This window comes from Lissotriton vulgaris, chromosome 6 (genome assembly GCF_964263255.1).
Source record: "Lissotriton vulgaris chromosome 6, aLisVul1.2, whole genome shotgun sequence".
Taxonomy (NCBI): domain Eukaryota; kingdom Metazoa; phylum Chordata; class Amphibia; order Caudata; family Salamandridae; genus Lissotriton; species Lissotriton vulgaris.
The window spans coordinates 1,334,138,668-1,334,165,586 of NC_141694.1; the positions used below are offsets into that span (position 1 = coordinate 1,334,138,668).

At 46.1% G+C, this 26,919-nt stretch overlaps 1 protein-coding gene across 1 annotated transcript in view; it reads right to left on the bottom strand.

The window, feature by feature from the left end:
* Positions 1–26,919, bottom strand: part of LOC147708856 (uncharacterized) — a 632,993-nt gene that overhangs the window by 311,938 nt on the left and 294,136 nt on the right. Inside the window, exon 9 of the mRNA XM_086925786.1 lies at positions 1,100–1,244. Within this exon, the coding sequence (XP_086781912.1) occupies positions 1,100–1,244 (145 nt within the window). The remainder of the gene's footprint in view (positions 1–1,099; positions 1,245–26,919) is intronic.

Below are 26,919 nucleotides of genomic sequence, written 5' to 3' on the forward strand. Positions count from 1 at the left end.
TCCTTTGCGAGTAGCAAAATAAAACAAAGTATCTGTTGTAGGTGTAAGCAGGAAACACCAAATCACACTCTGGGCAATTCCCCATGAAAATCTGAAATACCTGCCCAACATTCCTTCGATCCTTAAATAACAAACCTTCAACAGTAACTTTTTGGAATGATGTAGATCATCAAGGGTCAGATTTACAAAGTTTAATTTACCCGTTTGTGTAAATTTAAATGTTTTCAGTATTTACATAACTGCATTTTAATAGTAAGCTTACGAGTGTGGAGACTTCGCCGGTCGGGACAGAGAAATGTGCATATAAAAAGATAGGAGATCAGCGGCTAGGGTCTTGAAACTAAAAATAGTCAAAATACAGCCTATTGATATATTGCATTAAAAATGTCATCATTTCATACATAAGAGCACATTATTGCAGAAGTATCATAAGACAAAAAGTCAACACTGTTATCGAATTTCATAGGATTTCCTAAAGCAAATCTATGACAGATGCAATACCAACAATAAAATACTAGAACGATAAACGTCCCAGTTTATTGTAGCAATGCGGTTATGAATGAAAAACAAAAACTGAGTCTCTCATGAGCAAGAGATTATACCAACCATTTACAATATTCCACTTAACTATAACCTAGCAAATTGAGGTTAGTTAAGTTGTTAATTTTCACAGCTTCCAACTTTTGTTCTGTTTCTAAAAACTTTGGAACTGTGATTAACTTTATGAAGTTTGCAATTTTATTTTTAAAGACATATGGAAATGACTGCTTACCTATTGAAGGCCACTTTGAGGGCAACCCTGCAAAGCGTACTTATATTATTTCCAAATCTATTTATGGGCAGAATAATTGCTCGGTGCAAAATTGGGTAAAGTATACAATTCTGCACCCTCATGAATTGCAAAAGTTGTAAACTATATCCATCTTCACCAACAACATTTTAATTTCACACACAATTAATTACATCATACATATTTTTTTAGTGCTTCGCCACCCCTGATTACCATATTCATTTAAAATGTAACCTTTATATATGCCACTGTGAAACAATAGGCCACATTTATCGTAAATGTTGCATTTGAAAACAAACGGATACGTACTTGTTTAGCCTTAGTTTTAGTAATGGTGTCAGAAATTGGTTTCTTTGTCTCCTTTACTGCCGCTTTAGAAAACAAGTCTTCAAACTCATGAAAATCTACTTCTAGTTCAGCAATTTTATCCCACACAAGTGGAGCACTGGAATCCCTAGAGGTAAGCAAATAACAATATCAGTGGTATCACAGACAATTAAAAAAAAGAATTAAATTGAACTATACAGTAAAAATACATTTTATTTTCCAAAAAGCACAGGCCTCGATTGGGAGTGCTATGGTATCCGATACGATAATGATTGCATTCATATAAATCTGACACCGATTTATCAATTGCGCTAATTACCGCCTATTCCAAGTTCTGCCCTCAAAAATGTGGTTTTTGGTGGTTGCCGCATGTCCGCGTATTTACTGCCCATTTTTCCCCAGTGAATATCTGCAAGTTTAACCTGGGGAAACTTATCTGGGAGATACAGAATTAAATTTGCACAACGCATAATTCTGATCTGTACAGTAAGAGGATGTATAATACATGTATCAGAATTTACAGAACACTTTTAATCAACAGCTCATAATACACAGTGAACCTTTTTTTCATCTTAAAAACCTATGATAAACATGGTATTTATCAAACACCTTAGAGGACATTACCTTTGGATGCCTCCCTCTTCTTTGCTGAAAAAAAAAAAACCCACCTTTCCCCACTCCTAACTTTCAGAAGCTTGAAGCAGGATCTCAAGGGTTACATTTACTAAAGGTGGCCCCAAAGCTCACGAGGTACTGGACAATAATGTGCGCGGCTTCATCAGACATTTTTAATGGTAAACAAACTTCTGTTTTGCACCCGCCCAAAATCTTAATAAACTTAGCCCGGGTGTGAGCTTTAAAATAGCTTACCGCTCATTGGAGGGAGGTGCACACTTTAGACAGGTTTTGCTGGCAGAGGTGCTCAAGATGCGCTGATCCCTGTCTCGAAGAGAAGAATGGTAGCACTAACCACACGCTACGGTTACCTTCAGGAGCATGGAAGCTTAAAAGTCTCACCACGCACTTCTCCTAGGGGAAACTCTCATCCACTGCCCAATGAAGCGCTCAGCACGTTTAGCTCAGGGCCAAGCAGTAAGGGAAATAAAGTGCTCAACACAAGTTTACATTGTCAAAAGGTGAATAACAGTCCAGTCCTTCTTCTGGTCTACACAGGAGCAGCAACTGCAGGCCGACCCACCCCCACACACATCATTGGGCAGCACGCCTCACACAGCTCTCCTTCCAGACAGGCTCTTTTTTTTGATACACAACCGATGTGTTTGAAGTCTTTGATTTCCCTGAGACATAAAAGGGAGGCAAGCACACAAATGCCCATGAAGGTCTTCTCAAGCAGGATATCACTGCACGGCCAAAAGAGTGAGTCCTTTTCCTCTGCCCACAGATACAAGCAGCAACTTTAAGCCAACCCACCCCTGACACCGAAAAGGCAGCACTCTTCACACACTTCTTCTTCTTGGCAGGGTCCTCTTGTTTGCAGATATGATCTAAAGTCCAGGGGTGTTAGCCCCAATATTTATACTACATTTCCTTATTATGGTCTTTGTTTCAGAGTCCCTGAGCTCAGCCCAAACCAGTTTTGTCCTCCCTGGTCCAGCATGATCACAGGGGGAGGAGACAGAATTCTACAAAGGAAATTCAAGTAAAAACTCCTCAATCAATCAATCAATCAGGGAATTTGTAAAGCGCACTACTTACCCTCTATGGTCTCAAGGCGCTGGGGGGGTGAATGGGGCAGCTTCAGCCAGTGGTCGAAGAGCCAGGTCTTGAGCAGTCTTCTGAAGGCCGGGAGGTCTGTGGCCTGTCGTAGGTGGAGGGGGAGGGCATTCCAGGACTTGGCGGCGCAGTGGGAGAAGGATCTGCCCCTGGAAGTGGTTTTGTGAATGCGCGGGACGGCAGCCAGGGACAGGTCGGCGGAACGGTGTTTCCTGTTGGGTTCGTGGAAGGCGAGTCTTTTGTTGAGATAGGCAGGGCCGGTCTTGTGGAGTGCTTTGTGTGCGTGGATCATGAGTTTGAATGTGATTCTTTTGTCAACGGGGAGCCAGTGCAGGTCTCTAAGGTGCAGAGTGATGTGGTCCCTGCGCGGGACATTAAGGATCAGGTGTGCTGAGGCGTTCTGTATTCTTTGGAGTCTGTTGATGAGCTTGGACGGGGCTCCGGCGTAAAGGGCGTTTCCGTAGTCAAGTCGGCTGCTGAGGAGAGCATGGGTGATGGTTTTCTGTGTGTCCTTCGGGATCCATCTGTAGATCTTGCGGAGTGGGCAGAGGGTGTGGAAGCAGGAGGAGGAGACTGCGTTGACTTGGTTGGTCGTGCTGAGCTTGGAGTCGAGGATGACTACAAGGTTGCATGCGTGGTTGGTTGGTGCCGGGGGGGTTCCCAGTGATGCTGGCCACCAGGAGTCCTCCCACGCTGAGGGGTTGGGCCCGAGGATGAGGATCTCCGTCTTGTCCATATTCAGCTTGAGCCTGCTTGCCTCCATCCAGTCGGCGACGGCCTTCAGGCCCTGGTGTAGGTTGGCTTTGGCGGTGAGGGGGTCCTTGGTGAGGGAGAGGATCAGCTGGGTGTCATTGGCTTAGAAGATTATGTTGAGGCTGTGTAGTCTGGCGTTGCGAGCGAGGGGGGCCATGTAGACGTTGAACAGCATTGTTCTGAGGGAGGATCCCTGGGGGACGCCGCAGATGGTTTTGGTGGTTCCGGAATGGAACAGGGGGAGGAGGACTCTCTGGGTCCTGTCGGTGAGGAAGGAGGTGGTCCAGTCCAGGGTCTTGTCTCAGATTCCTGCGTCGTAGAGGCATGTGCGTAGTGTGTGGTGGCAGACGGTGTCGAAGGCGGCAGAGAGGTCCAAGAGGATGAGGGCCGCTGTCGAGTAGGATTAGGATGTCGTCTGTGGCGGCGATGAGGGCGGTCTCGGTACTGTGATTGCTGCGGAAGCCTGACTGGGAGGGGTCCAGGATGCTGTTGTCTACTAGGTAGCGGGTGAGCTGGGTGTTTACGATCTTTTCCATGACTTTCTCTGGGAACAGAAGCAGGGAGATGGGCCGGAAGTTCTTGAGGTCGCTTGGGTCAGCCTTGGGTTTCTTCAGGAGGGCTTTGATCTCGGCGTGCTTCCAGCACTCCGGGAAGGTCACTGTTTCGAAGGAGAGGTTGATGATGTTGCGCAGGTGGGGTGCGATGAGGCTGTCGGCTTTGTTGGCGATGTGGTGAGGGAGAGGGTCAGATGGGGAGCCTGAGTGGATGGTGCTCATGGTCTTAGTTATGTCTTCGGTGCTCACGTTGGCCCAAGTGGTCAGAGGGTCGTTGGCGGTGGGGCTTGGGGGGTTCATCATGGCGGGGTCCGTAGGGTGGAACCGGGGGTTGAAGCTTTTGTGGTTGTCGGTGATCTTGCGGTGGAAGAAGGCCGCGAGGATGTCGCACAGGGCTTGCGATGGCGGGATGTCGTTGGTGCAGGAGCTAGGAGTGGAGAGTTCTTTCACGATATTGAATAGCTCTTTGCTGTTGTGGGCGTTGTTGTCGAGGTAGTCTTTGAATGAGGCTCTTTTGGTGGTCCTGATGAGGTGGTGGTGGTTGCGGATGGCATCTTTGTGGGCTCTGCGATTGGCGGGAGTTCTATCGTTGAGCCAGATGACCTTGAGTTTACGGCAGGTTCGCTTGGATGCTAGGAGCTCCGAGGTGAACCAGCTGGCTCTCTGGCTGGTGTCTCTGTTGGTGGGTTGTTTCATAGGTGCTATGGTGTTGGCGCAGTCCTCCATCCAGAGCCTGAGGGTGCGGGCCCCCTCCTAGGGGTCGGTGGGGCTGGTTAGTGGGTTGAGTGAGAGGTGAGTTTCAAGTCGCTTCTTAGTGACTTTGCCCAAGCGGTGGTGGGGGATCTGTGGAGTGCGGTGGTGGGTGACGGGTTTCTGGAGGGTGAAGTGGACGCAGTGGTGGTCGGTCCTGGTGAGCTCGGAGGCGTGGCTGAAGGTGACGTGGAGGCTGGCGGTGAAGATGGCATCAAGCGTGTGGCCGGCGATGTGGGTTGGGGTTGTGATGATCTGTTTCAGTCTGAGGGTGGCGAGGTTGTCGACCAGGGTGGAGGAATTGCTGTAGTTGTTGTTTCCTAGATGGTAGTTCAGGTCGCCAAGTAGGATGTAATTGGTGGAGGTCAGCGTGTGCGTGCTGTTGAAGTCGGCGATGGAGTTGCAGAATTAGGAACGAGGGTGCCTCTAAGGGTGGTCTTGGGGTCCGTGTTGATCTTGAAGTGCATGTGTTCGGTGGTGGTGAGGGTGTCGTCGGTGTTTGTGGAGACCTTGATGGTGTTCTTGTGGATGATGGCAAGGCCTCCTCCCACTCCATTGGTGCGGTCCCTGCGCAAGATTTTGTATCTGTCAGGGATGGCCACTGCGATGTCTGGGGTGGAGGCCTAGTTCATCCAGGTCTCGGTCATGAAGGCGACGTCTGGTGAAGTGGTGGTGAGCAGGTCCCAGAGCTCGACGGCGTGCTTGTGTGTGGAGCGGGTGTTGAGCAGGATGCATCACATTTGGTTGGGTTCCGTTGCTGTGGGTGTCTCGTCGTCGTTGTTGCAGGAGAAGTTGCAGTACTGGCAGGTGAAGGGGCCGTGGGTGCGCTTGGGGGTGTCCTTGTAGCAGTTGGTGGTGCATCCGTGGTTGAGTGCGATGAAGGTGCTGGCGTAGTAGCGGTAGCGGGTTTCATGGGTAGCGTGAGGGCCAGGGGTTCTGGCGCTGGGCGCGGTCCAGGCACGGACGGGTGGAGAGGAAAAACGGGTAGGGCACAGGCACACAGGGTACAGAAAAAATGAGCAGGGGCACAGGCACACCGGCTGCAGGAAGCGGCAGCAGCAGCGATTGGGTGCGGGGCACCAGGAGCATGAGGAGGCAGCAGAAGGGTGGCCCGAGCACTGGTGGCGCTGCAGCGGAGGGCAAGCGACCTACCTGGGAGGTCAAGGGTCCCACCTCTCTAAAGGCAGAAAGGTCTATTCAGCCTGGCCATGAGTCACTCAGGAAAGGCAGGACACACCTCAACCCCCTTGTGACCGTCTACAGTGACTGCACATTCCCAACTCCTGCCATTCCAAAAGCAGACGGTAAGTACACAAACAGGCAAGAACACACAGAATGGTAAAGCAAGAAAATGCACACTTTTCTAAAAGTGGCATTTTTAAACCCATAATTTAAAAAACACCTTTACTAAAAGATGTGTTACTAAATTAATTCTATGTTCAGGAAGCCTAATTTCCATTTCTCTATCTTGTCCCAGCCTTTCACCAGTGAAAAACGAAATGCGTTGTATTTCACTATCTGGACATGTAACACACACCATTACATGTCCCAAGTTTACCCTTGCCGTGAGGGCACCATGGGTCTACCTGAGGGATGCCTTACGTGTAAGAAAGGGGAAGGTTTGGGCCTGGCACTTGGGTGCATTTGCCAGGTTGCGCACAGACCCCACACAGGCAGGTCTGAGACACATATTCAGGGCTAGCACAGCAAGTGCTGCAGGCCCACTTGAAGTATTTTATTTACAGATGCTAGGCAGGCAAAGTGCACATTATTTGGGACTTATCAGTAAATCAAATATGAAAATCATGGATAACCAATCATAATTCCAATTTACACGGAGAGCATATGCACATTAGAACTGATCAGCAGTGGTGAAGTGCCCATAGTCCTATAGCCAACAAAAACAGGGTCAGAAAAATAGGAGGCAAAAGGCAAAAGGTTTGGGGATAAACCTGCAAAAAGGGCCAGGTCTAACACACATGTTCAATGTTTTTGATGTCTGCCTGTGCTCTTTTCTGTGGTGATACCCATTAGCATGCCACAAGCTTGAAATTTGGGAAACCCAACTACCTAGGTAACTTGTCCCAGCCCCGTGCACGGTCTTAAATCCTTTAATTTCAGGAATATAGTCTGCTATTTCAGTTTGCCAGAGTAAAACTGGTTGCAGTTTTCAGCTTTTAATTAAACCATCCCTGTGTTGTTTGTAGCCCCATCATTCTCCACACCAGCATCTCTGTGGTTTTTCAGAATCAAAGAGCCTTTACTTTTGCCTTTGGGATAAGAACAGCTGCTGCTGCAGACGGGCATGTTTTGTTTGGAGGCTCGCTACGCTGGGTGAGGATGTGGCATAAAAGCCAGCGAGCTGACTTTGGAACTGGGAAACAAGGTTCAAGTCTCAGCATCAGCTCCACACCCTCTTTTTCTGGACAAATCACTTAATCTCCCTGTACTTGCCCTTTTTTTTGCAGCTTAGGCTAACATGGAAATTGGCTTAAATATTATGAACGCTTTCACTTCATCCAATGGAGTGGCAGTGTTTTTGGAATTTGTGATATTATAATACCACTTTAGCTCAGAAAACGCTCTCCACCTTTCTGTGCGCTTTAGAGTCGGGTATTTTACACACACTTCCTCGATGACCTTAGTGTTTCTGTTCATGAACAGAGATTCCCATACTGTCTTGTGTCAGTCTTCCAGACAGATGCATTTAGTCACTAGGGGCACACTGTGGTTACATGCTTTTTTCCCCGTCTGCTACTACGGCCAAATCTGTCAAGACTGTGGGGGGTTTGCTGCAGGCATCGCCGCCAGGGTCTGCGGTAAAGGGAACAACGCACAAGTGCTAAATACATTAAGGCAATGAACAGACACACAGGCACAGTGCAACTTCCAGCCATTTATTTATAGCCTTCTCGCTATGCCTGGCCAGAAGGTGATACAATGTGTGGGGTTTCTTCCGGGACTCCGGGGGAAACACTAGAGCGCTACATCCCTTCCCAAGTTGATCTTTTGACAGTCTCTGGTGTGCGCATCAGTTCAACAGGCGAAATCTGCCAGCCTCCGGATGGGTCTTGGATTTGGCCGGAGATCGTATGGCTGCCTTCCTCTGGTGGGTGTCTGCTTGGGCACCGACGTGTCGGGTGATTGCTCAGCACCTTGGGATCAATCAGATGCCGACTCTGGGCAAACCTGCTCAGATCCACCTCCCTCCGGGTCATCCGTCGGCCCGTCTTCTATCCGCTCTGGCTGACGAGAGTCCGATGGTATTCTCTTGAACCACGATATGTTGCGGGTAACTTCTTCTCCATTGCATAACGCAGTCACTGCGGTGCCTCTGGTCGCTTTGATCACCCATGGCTCAGTTTCGTACGGAGTGTGAAACTTCCCACCAGGTCGTCGGGTCCAGATGAGCACTGAGTCTCCAGGTCTTAGTTCCCTGTCACGTGCTCTCCTCTTCCGACTCGCTTTCTCATTGGTCCTCCGCCTTCGCTCTTGTGTGGCCTCAGGAGAATAGGGTTCCGGTCTCCAGTTGTCTGCCACAGGAAGTAGATCTCGTCTTTGTCCCGCCAGCATGAGCAACCACAGTGACTTGTTGGCGGTGCTATGCGGAGTACTCCGATACTCCCGGAGGAAGTGTTGGAGCGCTTCTTCGGGATACGTTCCCTCTACTTGTTGATAGTTCTCATGAACCTTTCTGCCTCTCCATTGGCCTGAGGCCATTGACGTGTGATGCGATGGTGTTTCACTCCAAGTCCCTTTAGGAATTCTTTGAATTCACTCCCTTGGAAAGGGGGTCCATGGTCTGTTTTGATCACTAGTGGTATCCCGAACATGGCAAACGTCTTGTTGAGCACTGGTTGAATGTTCGCGAAGCTCGTTGATTCTACCACCTCCACAATGGGATATTTGGTGAAACTATCAATTATGACTGCAGTGGCCCTTCCGTCGGAAAAACTGCCGAACTCCAGACTGATCCAAGACCACGGTGCGGGTGCCAGATCCTCTGTGACCACAGGAGCAGGGACTTCCGGCGTGCTTGTCAGTTGGCATGCTCTGAAATTCTGCACAGTGGTGTCCACAGCTGCTCAAGTTCAGGAAACCATACCTTCTCCCGCATTCGGGCTTTCATCCGACGAGTGCCTTGGTGTCCGGCATGGGCGAGGACCGTTGCGTGTTCTTGTAGCGTTGCGGGGATCACCACTCGGGATCCTCTCAGGACAAGCCCGTTCTTGGCGATGCTGAGCTCACGGTGCACTCTCCAAAATTTGCCCAAATGCAACCGGTCTGGCTCGCTCCAGTTCTGAGTGTCATGGAGGAATCCGTTGTCTGAGAGCCTTGCTGGCAAACGCAAGTGGGACCCAGACACCCGGCTCGGCTTCCTGAGTCAGCAGTGTTCCTAGCCCGACGGGGCTGGCCTCAACGAGGATTTCGGTGTTCTTGGCAGTGTTGAAATAGGCCTTTGTTGTTCCGTCTAGTAGCGCCTCCTTTAATTTCTTGAACGCTTCTTCCTCTTCCTGAGTCCACCTCCATGGACTGTCTTTCTTCGTTAAGTTGTGCAGTGGTTCTGCAATGGTGGCGAGATTTGGGATAAACCTCGCGCAGTATTGAGCCATCCCGAGGAAGCTTCTTACTTCGGAGGCTGTCGTGGGTGCAGGAGCGTGTCGGATGGCTTGTGATTTCCGGGGGTCTACTTTGACTCCGTTGGCATCGAATACGTATCCGAAAAACTCTATTGATTTCTGAAAGAATTTGCATTTGTCCTTGTGCAAGGTAACCCCAAGCTCGGCTAGCCTCTTGAGGGTGGCCTTTAATCGGCTTTGATGTTCATCGCTGGTTTCGGCATGTATCAGTATGTCATCACTGACATTTAGCGCCCCTTGCAAACCGTACAGTATTTCCTTGATGGTGTTTTGGAATATTTCGGCAGCTGAGGATATTCCAAAGTTGAGTCTTTTGTACCTCCTCAGGCCCAGCAGCGTTGAAAATGTAGTGATATATCTACTTTCTTCGGCCAGTCTTAGTTGGTGATACCCAGCGTTTAGACCTAGTTTTGAGAACCATTGGGCTCCGTTCAGATCAGCTAATATATCATCCACGGTTGGCGTTATGTGCCTCTCCCTTTTTATCGCTTTGTTGGGCATGCGCATGTCAATGCATATCCGTATCTTCCCAGGCTGTCACCACTATCACCATGGGGGATACCCATGGTGTGGGGCCGGTCACCTTCTCGATCACACCTTGTTTTTCCAGCATGGACAGCTCTTGTTCCACGGCTGCCCGCAGGTGAAAAGGGATTCTCCGGTGTTGTAGGGCAATTGGTTGGATGGTTTTGTCTATGTGGAGTTTCACAGGAGCCCTTTTGATCATCCCTAGGCCATTGAATAGGGACGGGAACCATTGCAAGATGTCCTTGACTTGCAGGGTCTTCACCACGTTGGCAAATGCGATGAGATGAAGGTCTTCGGCCGCCGTGTGGCTTACGACTAGTAGGTCAGCCTCTTTGTCGATGACATGAAATGTTGTGGTTAGCTCTCTGTCTTCAGATTTCAGTTGCACGGTCATTTTGCCTCGCACAGGTAATGGCTTCTGGCTTCCATACGTGAGGATTCGCACTGTGGACGGTTTCAGCTGCGGCCTTGGTTTGAGGGCCTTGTAGTGCTGTATACCCATGACATTTATGGTGGCTCCAGTGCCGATTACCCCTGTCACCGGTGATCCGTCTATCTGTATTTAACTTTTGGGCTACGGTCTCCTTCGTTTCTTTAGGTCGTTGGTGAATGATATAAAATAGCATTCAACATAAGGTCTCTGTTACCAGATACCTGAGAGCCTAGCCGGTCACTATAAATCCATTCACAACATTCAATGGGGTTGGTCTGGATGGTATAGTAGATAGAAAAGGAGAAATTGCTCTTTTTCTAGGTGTCCCCTCACTCACCAGGGTTGCCCCGTGGTGACATGCTTCATCATTGGGGCCATCCCAGTCCTCTACGGGCTGGGGCGTGCTGCGACTTGCGAGTTACGTAATTCGCCAACCCCATTGAATGTTGTGAATGGATTTATAGTGACCGGCTAGGCTCTCAGGTATCTGGTAACAGAGACCTTATGTTGAATATAGTATTTGGAGGGTGAGCCTTAGCCTTTTCCTCCCTCTAACTCCCTTTCCTTTAGTATAAAATAGCATTCGTCATCCTCTTCGGTGGATGAATCATCCAGTCGCTCGTAATGGTGGTGGTGTGATTTTGTCGAGCTCGTTGACCGTTGATCATCCATTGTTAGATGCCTCACTGCTCCAGATAATGTCTTCCTTCCTGGTTGGCCCCTTCCGCGAAATCCACCTCTGCAGACACTAGAGAAATGGTTTGGTATCCCGCATTTCGAACATGTCTTCCCTCTGGCAGGGCAGCTCTCTGGGTTGTGTTCTTCTCGCCCACAGTATCCACATGTGGAACGCCGTGGTGTTCTGGTAGGCCAGCGTCCCCGCGTGTTGCGGCCAGAGCTGCGTATGGCATCGACTCGCTCCGTCTTTACCGTCGTCCCTGAGTCAACACTCGGATTGAGTGCGGCTTCCATGGCGGTGGCCCTGGCATCCAATTTTGGAAAAGGTGATGGACAGAGTTTCTGAATGATGCAGAATACTCCTACCCAGTCAAGAGATCAGGGCTTGATCCATCACCGTTTTTTAGCTCACTGCACCATCCCAGCTCAGAACCTGGCTATATGCAAATTAGTCTGTTCCTGTCCCAGTGCATGATGGGAACAGGGCAAACCAAACTACCAAGCCAATTCTTATACTGGGAAGGAAACAAGCTTCCGGGGACCGGTTTCTGGCATTTCAGCCGTCGTCGGCCCGGCTTTCTTGAATCCTGATGGTGCAATGAGCTAGGGACTCACGTCTGAGTATACCCTCCCACACTTAGTGTGGATAACATCAATTTTGGAAAAGGTAATGGACAGAGTTTCTGAATGATGCAGAATACTCCTACCCAGTCAAGAGATCAGGGCTTGATCCATCACCGTTTTTTAGCTCACTGCACCATCCCAGCTCAGAACCTGGCTATATACAAATTAGTCTGTTCCTGTCCCAGTGCATGATGGGAACAGGGCAAACCAAACTACCAAGCCAATTCTTATACTGGGAAGGAAACAAGCTTCCGGGGACCGGTTTCTGGCATTTCAGCCGTCGTCGGCCCGGCTTGCTTGAATCCTAATGGTGCAATGAGCTAGGGACTCACGTCTGAGTCTTGATTGTCCTTTTCTCTGGTGGCCGCAAAGTAGTTGTTTAATCGTCCGATCCAGACCGCCCATCTCAGCGCAGCTGTACTTGGATCAATAAGTTCACTAAACGGTGGTAACGCTTGGATTTGTGAGTGTGCTGACTGCTGTACCTATGCTTCAGCCTCTTGCACACCTGCTCCCAGTGCTGGGGGTGGTATGTTTTGCGCTCCTCCCGCCGCAGCGGCCGGGGGACTCCCTAGCTGGTGCGCTCCGCCACCGCCTCCTTGTGGATTCGACATGTTGTGGCACTAATGTGGTTGTTGGTATCAATGCTTGTTTGCGGGCTCCTCTGATGTGACTCTTGTTGGTGCCAATGTTTGTTTGGGGTTTCCTTGGCTACAGTTAGTGCTGATGGTGGTCATGCAACTATGTTTTGGGCGCCCATGTGTCTCATTCACAGCTTCTCTTATCATCTATGCTTGTGGTTGCCAAGGCTTGTTGCTGCTTTGCGGCCAGTGGTTGTAAGGGTGCAGCTGGTGCTGCCAGTGCTTGTTTGTGGCTCAACTCCACGTGCGCTGTTGATCGCGTGTGCAGGGCAGTTTCATTTGTTGGAGCGCGTGTGTCGCGTCGGGTGCCCCTCTTCTCTGCACGAGGCTCGCATGCTGACGGTAGGCCTCAGTCCTTGCGCGCATGCGCGAACCGGAGCTTCACTGGTCGAGCCTTCTCCTAGGCATCCAGATCGCTCCCGAGTTCGCACTCTTCTGCCCGCAGCTAAGCCGGTCCCTCTCGCAGCTCTGCTCACGCTGCTTACCAGTTCTTCGGACAGTCTTCTTCTTCGGCGGGACTTCAATCTTGCGGCAGCTCACCCGGTGGGGGCACGCAGCTTCGGCAGACAGGTGCGCGGCACTGGTATGACTCTCTTGAGGAGCACGCTTCAGGATCCCACCCTCGTCGGCAGTGTGGGATGTTTGCTGCAGGCGTCGCCGCCAGGGTCTGCGCTATGGGGAACAACGCACAAGTGCTAAATACATTAGGGCAATGAACAGACACGCAGGCACAGTGTCAGGTCGGATAGGAAGTCCCGTGCAACTTCCAGCCATTTATTTATAGCCTTCTGGACACGCCTGGCCAGAAGGTGATACAATGTTTGGGGTTTCTTCCAGGGCTCAGCCGAGACCCCGGGGGAAACACTAGAGCGCTACAAAGACTAGGGTATCACATATATATTGTTTTCTTTAGATGCATCCTTGCCTGAGCAAGTCGCGCTTTAAAGTTTTCGTTTGATTATAGGCAAATTCATTCACAAATACGATATGCATTATTCCTTAAATTACATTGGCATAGGTGGCGCAGGGGTGAATGTATAGGGTGAGACTACAGCAATACTTCACAGGTTCGAATGCCAGCACTAGCAGTCACGTTTTTCCTTTGTATTACTGTTACACTGTTAGTGCATTTTTTTTTTAGTCACATCGCTCAAGCCCACACCACATGACAGTAAAGATTGAGCTGGCACTTTAATATATAGCTTGCATAGGCACATGGCTGCAAACTCCCTAGATCAAGTAAAACATACCTTAGTTTTTGAGGTGCTCTTTCCAGGCTTCCTTAAGAGGACATATGGCTTCATGGATTTTACCTGGGATTTGCGTTCCAATATGTAGGGCCACATGTATCAAGCATTTTACTGATCGCAAGCAGGCCGATAAAAGGCATTTTGGTATACATGAATTCCAATTTGCTATTTGGTAACATCTTACTAAATCACAATTTTGAATTGCGAATACATACCAATTCGGTATTAGGAAGGGGTGTGTTTAGGGTGCCCCTTACTAATACCGAATCGCAGCGCTATGTAGGAATGTTTTGTGACCGAAATGCAGTCACAAAACATTCACATTTTACCACCTACTTCAAGTAGCTAGTAACCTATTCGCACATGGGAAGTGATCCCCACGGGACCCCTTCCCCTTTGTGAATTTCCTGCGCTTGAAAAATAAAAAGAAAACTTTAAATTTTTCTTTTTCAAACACAACCCGTTTTCCTTTAAGGAAAATGGGCTGCATTTAAAAAAAAAGTATTGCTTTATTTAAAAGCTATAACAGACATAGGGCCAGATGTATCAAGGCTTTTGCGACTCGCAAAGGCTGAAAATCGCAGATTTTCGGCCTTTGCGACTCGCAAACGGCCGTTTTGCGATATTTCACATGTATGAAATAATCGCAATTTATTTAATCGCAATTATTTGCGATTCCTTCTTTTGCATAGCATTTAAGGAATCGCAAATTTTGCGATTCCTTAAATGATATGTATGACACATTTTTGGTGTGCGAATTTGTGTAAAAAAATCGCATTTTACCATCAACTTGTAGTTGGTGGTAAATTGCGATTTTTTACAAAAATGCCCTAATTGGCATTTGTAAGGGTGGCATGTGACACTCATACATGCCCATAGGGCATGTATGTGTGCCACATGCACACACATGTAGATTTGAGGGGTGCAGCAGGGTGTCTTTGAGACACCCCTGCACCCTTGAAATAATTCTCAAATTGCGATTAGCAAATTGCGAATTCGCAATTTGAGAATTACTGCACAATCATTCCTATGGGCCTCCTGGTCCATAGAAATGAATGGGAAAATTATTCCTTAATTGCGATTAGCAATTTGCTAATCGCAATTAAGGAATTTTAAGGAATCGCTAAAAAATAGCGAAATTCTACATACATACAATTTTGCACTTCTCAAATAGCGATTCCTTAACAATCGCTATTAGAGAAGTGCAAAATGGTTTCTTGATACATCTGCCCCATAGTGGTCAGCTGACCCCAGCAGGCCACGATCCCTGTGATTGTAACGGTTCCTAACGGGTTGCACATTGCGATCTGCCTCATTAATATTAATGAGGTAGGCGATTTGCAACCTAACAGGAAACGCAAAATGAAACTCATGCAGAATCATACATTCAAATGGCGATTACCTAATTGCAATTCGCAGAGGATCACAACTAGGTAAACGCTTTTTGAAATGATGATACATGTGGACAGTAGTTTCGACCTGGTGCTCTGATTGGGCGGGTCAGACAACCTGTGACTGTTTTTTCTTTTAAACAAAAGAATATGTTAAATTAATTAGCCAAATTTAGGATGCAGGCCTCGACCCCCTCCGTGGATAACACAGGCTGTTAAATGATCAAATTCAATCTTTCTTTCAGTATGTTTTGTTGATACAGTTTGAGATTGATTGTAGTTACAACTTCAGCTCATGTAATATGTTCTCATTGCAGATTTCAATGTTTCTGTCCGCTTATTATGACCAAATAGACTCCCCAGCCCTACCTTGGGTCCAACTTAAGGTAGTATTTAATGTCACTTAATACCACGTTCCATACATCTCAAGCAGTGTGGTTAGCAGATATAACCCTGTTATTTGTCAAGGCTGTGCAAGCCGATGATTCAAAGCTAACACCTAAAACCACAAACATTTACACAGTACAACATGCATGGTACAGTATATCAAGTAGAACGTTTATTGACGGTTAAAGTAGCATTTTCAAATCCGTCCAATGAGGACCTTTTAAAAAATAATTGAATATATTATTAGTCAGTTAAAAGAACATAGGAAGTGTGTTGAGCACAAGCGAAAGTCTGGGCCACTGGAATTATGCAATTCTGTGACACTGGCTTTTTTTCACATAGTTATGAATGTGGGACATTTGTCACATAATCCATCATCTTCTCCCAAAAAAATGCTTCCTAGTTTAAACGGACCAAAGTTACTACAAAGGTGGCAATACGTATTCACACACATTAGAAGGCCCTTCGAAAAGTTTAACTGGTCAGCTTGCAGTTGCTTATTTCCGTATTTGGCTGTTAACCTAGTACTAGTGAGGTGAAACCTTTAGCATAGTGTAAAGGAGGTATCCAGTTGCGTTACACAAGGTCATATTTATTTTGTAGGCATGGGGCAATTAAGTGCTTTGCCCAGAGTCACAGGATTTTGTGCCAACACAGAGACTCGAATCTGGTTCCCCATGTATAAACTTGGCAGTTCTGAACATAACCCACAACCTCTCTCATTGTTTCAACACTCCCTCCAATCCAGTTGGCTGTGTGCCTTGCGCCGCCCCAAGTTGTGTTGCTTGTTTAGTACCACACTGCTGTAGGGAGGCTCATCTTTCACCAGGGATGCAAACCACCCTTCTCTTGCTTTTCTGCTCAAACCTTCTTGCCCAGCTCTCATTTCCATTTGAGATACCTCTCACATCCAGTCTGTAGCTATATTTTAGACCTATTCAAATATGTCCGCAATCTTTTTTGTGCACCTAGTCCATCAGGAGACAAAGCTTTCAGGCTAATAACTTTCAGCATGGCTACGAACTATTGGCAAAGCCAAAAGGCCCCAAGACCGCTTGGCTTTACAAGTGCTTGTTTATTTAATGGGTGCAGTATATGAGGTCTGTACCTGCCCCCCTGCCCACCTTTGCACTGTCTTATACTTTTTTCCATGATACCAGCTTGAGTGCTGTAGTGATATATGCACCCATATGTATGGAGATCATGTGATGACCGACTTCCAGTGCTTTAATTGATTCTATGCGTTTTGACTTACTCTGTGTTGAATGTATGACATCATTTTTTGCACATTCGTATTTTGACTTTTGATTTTATTTCGTGTCTCCTTATAGCTTCAGAGTTGGAGAGTTTCCCTTCTCCTCAGCATAGAGTAAAGCAGCCTTGCCTGGAACAGAAAACATGTGGGATGTGCGTTTGAAAGCATGAGAGAGAAGTGTGTGGAATGTACTTCTCTGTCTTGGAGTGTGGTGCTGTAGGCAGTGATACACAAATTGTACATTATGTTGTACATTTGGAAATCAGGTTTTAACTATTAGCTTTGACTTGCTCTAACTCCATCTTAAATTCGGGCTCTGTCTGGCCTGGTTTCTGCACACACAAGCAAGCCCCCAGATTACTCATGGTCATTCAGCTATTTGCGTTCCAGATTATTTTCCACTTTGAGGGCGTTTTCCTTACCTTTGGAGAAGTTTTCTACTTTCTCGACCTTCACCAAGATAAGGGCCTGGAACATGAAGTGTTGGGCACCCAAGGAGAATGCGTGAGTAATCCTTTGCCTTGGAATGCTTGCAGGAGAATGTTCAGCTCTGGTGAGTATCCTTGACGTAGAGGGTGTCTTATCGAATCTTCTCTTGCATTGAGAATATTATAACAAGCATTTACAATATAATAGGTCTCGCAGCATTAAAGTTTGAGTTATTGGCATTGTGTATGACAATGCAGTGCATAACATTTTTAGAAAACTTTGAATTGGTGAGCAGTGAGAGTGTGTGCAAGAGTATGCTGTTTTTGAAAGCAGTGTGGTAGAGAGTGCAGGAATTTGGGTGACCTGAGCAATGTGGATGATGCACCTCACGCACGGGGCTGCCGCAGTTATTATTCACACAGCTCTGATGGTGCACTTCACGCACGGGCTCACAGCTGTTATTATCCACACAGCTCTGATGATGCACCTTACGCACGGGCTCACAGTTGTTATTCACACAGCTCTGATGATGCACTTCATGCACGGGGCTAACGCAGTTATTATTTACACAGCTTTGATGATGCACCTCAGGCACGGGCTCACAGCTGTTATTATTCACACAGCTCTGATGATGCACCTAAAGCACGTGCTCACAGCTGTTATTATTCACACAGCTCTGAGGATGCACCTCACGCACGGGGCTGACGCAATTATCACACAGTTCTGATGCACCGTAGGCACGGGCTCACAGCTGTTATTATTCACACAGCTCTGATGATGCCCCTTCGGCACGGGCTCACAGCTATTATTCACACAGCTCTGATTATGCACCTCACGCACGGAGCTGACGCAGTTATTATTCACAGAGCTCTGATGATGCACCTTAGGCACAGGCTCACAGCTGTTATTATTCACACAGCTCTGATGATGCAGCTCACGCACCAGGCTGACACAGTTATTTTTTACACAGCTATGATGCACCTTAGGCACGGGCTCACAGCTGTTATTATTCACACAGCTCTGATGATGCACCTCACGCATGGGGCTGATGCAGTTATCAATCACACAGCTCTGATGATGCACCTTAGGCACGGGCTCACAGCTGTTATTATTCACACAGCTCTGATGATGCACCTCACGCACGGGGCTGACGCAGTTATTATTTACACAGCTGTGATGCACCTTAGGAGCTGTTATTATTCACACAGCTCTGATGATGCACCTTAGGCCCGGGCTCACAGCTGTTACGGTGCTTCCTTCTTTTTTCTAGGGGCAACCTGGCTGGATAAATGCAGTGAAGTTTATGATGCACTTTAGGCACGGGCTCACAGCTGTTACAGTGCTTCCTTCTTTTTTACTGGGGGCAACCTGGCTGGATAAATGCAGTGAAGTTTCTCAATGTAAAGACTTTGCTGCCACAGCTGCATGTTTAAGTATAAGCTCGGGACTAAGCTCGGGAGAGGATCCATGCAGTACAGGCCGGACCCTGCTTCACTCTCACGTGCTCTCTTCCACCTGTTGCCCCGCAGCAGAAGCTCTCGGGAAGCATCACACGGGTCATGAGGAGAGTTCAGCCCACAACGTACAAAGTGTTCAGCAGTCGGAAAAAGATGTCCCCCTATCAGGCTGTTCTGGGGCCAAACCAGTAATACCGAGCAACACCTTTGGGTAAAGTTCTTACTTTACAAATTCGCATTACATAACAATAAAAAAACGATCGCTATTGTAAAAAAAAGGTAAACCCATACCAGATATGCGACCCCAGGGTGAGAGAGCGGAATGAGCGGAAGCAGGAATAAACGTGCGCGTGCACTGCCGAAACCTGCCGTGGGGCGGGACTTCCGTTTCTGCTGGAAGCCCACGGAGTGCCCGGTCAGAGGAGCAGTGGTGACGCGGGGCTACAATGCCCGAGGGAGAGGCCCGCGGTGGCGGCTGAAGTCCGGAGTGAAGTGAGTGGGGTTTAGTTGAAGTGGGGGGTGGCGGCGGGGGAGGGGGGTGTCTGTGCACTGGTGTGTGTGTGTGCGCTTGTGTGTGTGTGTGCGCGCGCTCTTGTGTGTGTGCGGCGGGGGTGTGTGTTTCTCTGTGCGCTCGTGTGCATGCGTGCGTTTATGTGCGCTAGTGTGTGTGTGTATGTCTCTGCGTGTGTGCAAAGAAAATGAAAGCTGGCAACACTGTTGCTCTAATTGCGCACTCCCAGAGCCATCTGGACAGCAGTAAAAATGAAACTTAAACAACGTGAAAGCACTGTCTCTCTAAGCACGCATTGGAAGGGAACCATAAGCTGCTCAATGGAACGCGCGTTCGCGTGCACGTGGCCCGTTCAATTCCGACTCTTTCACATGTGGTGGCCAGTCTTGTCTCCTGGAAAGCAGAGTCGCTAACAATAGGTCTCTGGCGAGACCGCGCTTCGCGCGGTTAATGCCACGAGACCTAAAAACTAGGGTTTCTTGGCCTTTAGAGAGAATTTCTCCTGAGAGATGGAGACATCTTCTCAGTGCTGCATTTCCTGACTTGAGAAGTCTCATGACACTAGGGGGCCCATTAGAATGTCGGGCAGATTCTAACCTGGCGGGGGCAATCCGCCCGACATCCTCACTCGTTTCCCCCCCGCCATATTAGTATGGCGGGGGAGACCTCGGCAAACGGAAAGACCGTCCGCTGCTTTTCCGCCATGGTCGCCTTGCGGACGGGGCGGAAAAGGAATATTATGGTGGTGGTGTCTATCAGACACCGCCAGCCATATTATGATGGGCATTTTACAATGCCTTTCCGTGGCGGCAATGCTGCCACAGAAAGGCATGCGGTCTTAACTTTGGGGGCACCCTGCGATCTCCCAAAGTGAAGGAGGGGTGGGGGGTGCACAAGGGGGTTCCTGTGGTACCCCCCTTCATTTGCAAATACAATGTGGTAGGCACCGCGCAGTACCTGCCGCATTGGGTATGGAAATGCATACATTCATTTATGGCATTGTGGCGGGCGGTGCAGAGAGCACCGCCCGCCACAATGTTATAAATGCAGGATGCGGCCGCCACTGTGGCGGCCGCATCCTAATACCATCCACTGAACCCCGCCCTTATGGCGGGCGGTCCCGATCACCGACAGGATGGCAGGCGGGCAAAGTCCGCCCGCCATCCTAATGACCCCCTAGGACTGTTAATCTGGGACCCCCAGTCTTGGAAGAGTCAGGGTGAAGATATTGCAGCCAGTGAGGTATTTTCTCTGATCATTGGTCGAGATATATATATATTATGCTCAAACTTTTCTTCTCTTTACAGAAAAGGCACAGCACTCAAGGAGGATTGTAGAAACCACAAAAAGGTTTATTCAGGGAAACTGCACAGACGCGTTTCGTTGTACTGCCTTCGTCAGTGTGTCAATTACACCAAACAGTCAGCATGTTAATAAAGTTTAACTTAATCATGGACACAGACATAGGACTAACCCCTCAAACAACACCATGAGCGCCATGTTGGAATATGTTTCTAAAGCCTTATTACATATGTAAAAGACTCACTACGCCCACTGACGGACTGCGTGTTCGTGGTTAGAGGGTTTATTCAATACATATGTCTAAAAATATCGACAGAAAATAAAGCCGTGGATCGGCTAATGTCCTATGTCAAAATTGTCCCATCATGATTATAGTACAGTTAAAATATACAGAGAAAAATACACTAATTCATCAAATTCAACATTTAAGTTGATCAAATTGCACGGGCAGTTGCAAAATACATTGATGATACATGTGATAAATTGGTTCATTCAATAAATACAATCTACTCAATTTAAAGATTTCGTTAATGAGATCCAATTCGGATAACAGTAACCACATGGCTTGTATGAGGTTTTCGCCAACCTAATAACAACTAAATAAATAAATAATTGCAAATCAGACCAAAGAAAAGACCAAAAATGATCTGTATATGTAAACACATCATTCCAAATATGATTCTCAGGAAAAGTTATTAGATTCATTGATCACAGGATTAACAGATTAGTGGTAGGCCATCACTATATGTTTGGGTGATCCCTTCAGAGATGGTGCACATACGTGGGAGACGTAACATCACTTTCCTAAATGGAACGCCATCTCTTTTTGACTATTAAGCCCTCTGGGATGTTTAGTGGAGAGATCTAAGATGTCCTGCATAACCAGGGTATGCAGGTAGGTATGTGGTGTCTCACAAATTAAAAGACCCTCATGCACGTGTATTATGAATGTTCGTAGCTGTATATGTTGTCTCCCTGCTCTTTTATACATATATATAGTGAAAAATATATGACCTGTTTTCAATCAGTCCACGGTAGCATTGTACCTGGTGAAATGCGTTTGCGCACTTCTTCGGGTCAGGGGCAGGGAGGAAGTGCCTACTGTGGCGTGGCTTCTCCTGTGTAGCTTGTGCTATCGCTGCCTCTTCCCACCCTGACCCGAAAAAGTGCGCAAACGAATTTCACCAGGTACAATGCTACCGTGGACTGACTGAAAACAGATCATATATTTTTCACTTATTCTCACCCTATCTTTTTCTTATTCTGCACTGGTCCTGAAGAAAGCCCAACTACCTATATAGGCAACGAGGCTGAAACATGTCGACCGTTATTTAATACACACTCTACAGTGCGCTTGAATTCCTAATCATTCAAAAGCGGCACAAAATCCAACCGCCCCCTCGAGCTACCCGAATCCAGACCCAATAAAGTTATGTATCTGGCTGTCCGGGTATTTTAACTCACTCCCCTACCACCCCACTATTCACGATCACTACTGTTTTTAACCAAGGGTAAATCCTCCAGGTGGAGGTTGCATAAATACTGACCCAAGGATTATGCACACACGTGAATAAAAGAGCGGGGAGACAACATATACCGCTACGAACATTCATAATACACGTGCATAAGGGTCTTTTAATTTGTGAGACACCACGTACCTACCTGCATACTCTGGTTATGCAGGACAAGTGATCCTTCCCCCATGATTTTTTGAGTATCTAAAGGAGACTGAACGGATCAGCACTCTACCTCCCTCCTATGATTTTTTGTTGAGATCTAAGATGTATCTCGACTCCAGCCTACGAAGTCTTCTCAGGCGATCACCTCCCCTGGCATTGGGTGGGACGGTGTCCAAACTAAAAAATTGAAGTTTGTCTCGATCCCTACCGTGTGCCTCGGCGAAGTGCCGGGCCACCGGGTAGGCAGGATCCGCCTTTTCGATGGCCCGCAAATGCTCTAGTATCCTCAATTTTAGTTCTTTGATTGTACTGCCGATGTAGCGAAAGCCAAAAGGGCAGAGCAAGCAATATACTGCAAATTGTGAACTGCAGGTGATGAACTTTTTGATGGCCATTGTTCTCTTTTTTTTTTTTTTTATATATTTTTTTATTGGAACACGACAAAAAAAACCCAAAAACAAACAAAGTACACAAGATAATCGACACACAATACATAATTCATAGTTCATAACAAATTTTCAACCCTAGATTTGATAAAGAATACATACGAGCATACTACAATACTAATTAACAAAAAAAAACTATACAATAAAAGATACACCCAAATATACCCACATCATAAGTTCTTTAGGTCTCATAAAAATCAGAAAAAGTCCCCCATATTTTCCATCCCAATCTTTTTTTCCTTTTTGATTCAGATAACGAAAAAAGACTCCATTCTAACTTATACAATTTATATAACCGAGCTTGCCATTGTTGAAATAGTGGAGGTTTTTCTTGAAGCCATTCTACTGCAATACATAATCGAGCTACTGTCATTATAAAAAAAATAAACTGTTGAAAACAATAAAGTTCATTATTTTGACCATCATCAGGAATCTTTCCTAGAATCATCATTGAAGGAGTAATTTTTAGATTAACCTTTAGAATTATTGAGACAAAATTTTCAATATCTTGAATAAATTTTCCTAATATAGGACAAGAAAAAAAAATATGTATGCTATCTGCATTGTCCATATTACAGCGAAAACATTTGCCATCATGGCCTCTTCCCCACTTTAACATTCAAACCGATGTGTAGTATGAATCAAAGAGGCTTTTAAAAAATTGAGCTTTTAAATTAGCAGACATCAATACAACTTTTGACATCAAAATCAGATTTCCCACTTCTATATCATTGTCTCCCAATAGTTCCCTCCATTTTCCTTGTATTTTATCCAAATCATCAGGTTTCTCTTCCAAAAACATGCGGTAGAGAACACCTATCTTAACTTGTTGTGCAATACCCTCTACAATTTTATGCTTTCTTAGGGAAATTTTATGTCTAGTGAAATAATCTCGTATTTGTAAAAACTTAAAGAAATAATTTCTGGATAAACCAAATTCCTAACCCATTTCTGAAAACGACTTACATTTCCCTGCGCTCGAAAAAAAATCTCCCAACCTAAATACTCCTTTTTTTTGCAAATTCCGAGCCACTCCGTCCGAGAATATCATGGGTAAAAATCCAACCGAACAATATGGAGTATAGTATGATACTTTCCTTACATCAATAAGACGGGCCACCCACTTCCAAATTTTATAAGCACTTACAAGAACCTTAAATCGTTTCCTTTTATAGTAATTGCCATCAATTTCATTGAAGAACATTTGTTTTGTTTGTGACCCAATCAAGATCTCAAATATGGAGGGATAATTATGCATATGCTCCTTGGCATCTCTTATTAACAAAAATCTCTTTTTTAACAAAAAACAAACTACATAATATAAAAAAAGTCAGGTACCCCAGCCCTCCCCTTTCAATTGGTAAAGTAGGATATTTCATTGCCCGCCCGGGTTTACCTGGACTCCAAATGAATTTACCGCAAAGAGATTGCAAAGCCTGCAATTTGGGTTTCGGAAAATCCAAAGGTATCGATCGGAATAGATAAAGAATTTTCGGGAGGACATTCATTTGATAACATTGGTCCTACCAATAATAGTCAAGTATAGCCGCTCCCATTTCTCCAAGGAAGTTTTCATTTTATGGAAAACGTTACTCTAATTAGCATTAACCAGCTCGTCCATATCAGTTTTAATACGTATTCCTAAATAAGTAACTTCATCAACCACCCTCTCATCCCCCCAGATTATAGCACCTGAACAGAGTATTTGTGTTTTAGAAGCATTAAGTTTATATCCCGTTATCATGCCAAATTCCTTGGCTAACCTCTCAATTTCCAAACTAGCAGTTTCAGGGCTATCCGTCACTACTGCTATGTCGTCCGCATAAGCGAAGGCGGAAAAAGAAAAATCAGTAACTATAAAGGGGGGAATCAACCTATTCTGACTTAATAGCTCAATAAAAGGGTTAATATATAATGCAAATAAAAGGGGGGAGCATGGGCAGCCTTGACGAGTCCCTCTGGTAATATTGATCACGTCAGAGAGTCCGCCCAAAGTAGATATCATAGCATTGGGTTTGAGATAAAGTGTTTTAATAGCCTTAATATATCTCTGACCAAAACCCATTTTGTCCATTAAGATCCATAGGTACTCCCATGCCACCCGATCAAACGCTTTTGGTCTATGGGATAAAGTTACAAATGTCTAAATAATCTGGATTTTTGAGGATATCTCGCCGGCAGCGATTGATTTGTAGTTTGTCTATAGGATATGTGAAAACTCTGTCGGGGGGCGGTAGGGGAGGGGGGACAAACTTTCATCACAGGACCATTGGTCCTAAAGCCTCAGCGATGGGGGGGGTAAGGGGGGGGTGAGAGGGGGGGGTAAAGGCACGGGAGGATGAAATTAAAAGGGGGAAAAAAATTGGAACACGACTAAAGATTGTTGAAAAAACAGGCACAAGACATAATGGGAGGAAAATGGATTTGAACATACTACTATATAATTCTCTTTTTGTAAAAAGAATGGGTAAACTACCTTGGTTGAGACATACGGATCAAATATGGCGGGAAATTGCTTAAGGTTTTGTTCTTTGAATGTATCTGGTTTAAATAATTTAATAAAAAGACATAAAGTAGCAGCGGAGTTAAAGTATATACAACCCGATGTGGTTTGCATACAAGAAACGCATATCCCATGGAGTAAGAGGGACCTCCTGAAGGATTTAGGTTATAGATTAGTATCAGTCTCCAAACAATCTAGCATGATACGAGGGGTGGCCATTCTGGTCAGAGATAGCTCAGTAATAGTTGGTCGTAAGTTGGAAGATAAGAAAGGACGCTGGGTCATTGTTGAATTGAAGTTTGGAAACAGACAGGTTACTTTAGTCTCGGTATATGGGGCTAATCTGGATGACCCCGAACCATTGATAGAGATCAACTTGGAGCTAGTTAATTTTCAACATCCGATAGTGATCTGTGGTGACATCAATATTAATCTGAGCACCAGCGCTTTAGGAGATCCACAAGTAATCTACAAGGGACGCAAACCCAAGGTCTATAGAGCACTTAAGAATCTGTTAGAAGATCACGGGTTGGTTGACACCTGGGGGATGCTAAGAAAAAAGGATTGTGGATATACATTCTATTCTTATCCACATAAAAAATTAGTAAGATTAGACTATTTTTTTTTACCACAAAATTTAATTGAAGGTACGAATATTAGAATCTACCCCCGAATCTCTTCGGATCATTCTCCAGTAGTGGTAGATATACATCACTTACCCAAAAGGAAGATACAATCCAGTTTTTCATTTGATGGCAAACTGGGTGTAAATACTGAAGTTATTACACACATGCAGGGCTGGATTCAAACCTTCTTTGATGAAAATCGTGGTACCGCCAGCATCCCTGTAGTATGGGATACATTTAAAGCAGGGTTTAGGGGAGAATGTATTAACTTCGCATTAGGTCAGCGTAAGAAGTTAAAAAAGGAACTGGACATGTTATATGAAGTGCTGAGAAAGGCAGAGATTTCCTTAACCAGAAAAATTGCATTGGGTAATGTTGATTTGGCCGAAGAGGAAAATGGGGTTATTAAAGCTAGGTCCAATATTTTGGGGTTCTGGGATAAAGAAATTGCTAGAAATTACAGAGGATAATCTGTACAATTGCCGTTATTGTTACTTTGTCATACCCACTCTAAGATGGCGCCTTTAGTATTGTGTTTAGGCGTGTGAGTCCATCATTGATGTTTATTGTGAACACACGGTAAAAACAGCAAACGTTATGAGCACTATTGTGTGAACAAGCACTCACGGAGTGCGAAACGCGTCACGTAGGGCTTATGGCGTGAATAAACCCTACTTGTTTGACAGACCTGCAATTCTGGTGTGGATTATTGCTGTACCTGAGTGCGCGCTTGGAACGCCGTTTTGTATTTCATATTGAGCACCGGATACCTCACCGGCAGCGCGCCACCCCCACTGGACGAGGGATACCCCACTGAGGTGATCTTTGGATTAAATATATATATATATATATATATATATATGCACCAAACAATTTCCACCACTTCCGACGTGCGGCGAGGAAGGAACACAGACCACCACAGCGAGTCAGGCAAGATGCAGATTTTATTTGCGTTTCTTTTCCAGCCTGCAACGACGCGTTTCGGGCTTCAAGAGCCCTTGATCACATTCAGCAATTATCGCGACCGTTTGAAGTTTTATACGTTTTTTAACACCAAATGTACACACCCCCCTGCACTGCATGGTCAGTAGGTCACATGATTACTAAACATGATAAAAAGACTATCACACGGATCTACGTCTTTCCCAGGTTATTTTACAAAAATATATAATTTTTGATTAAAAGTAATGTTTTGCTAACTGCTTAAATGCGAGTTTGAGCAATTGTTATG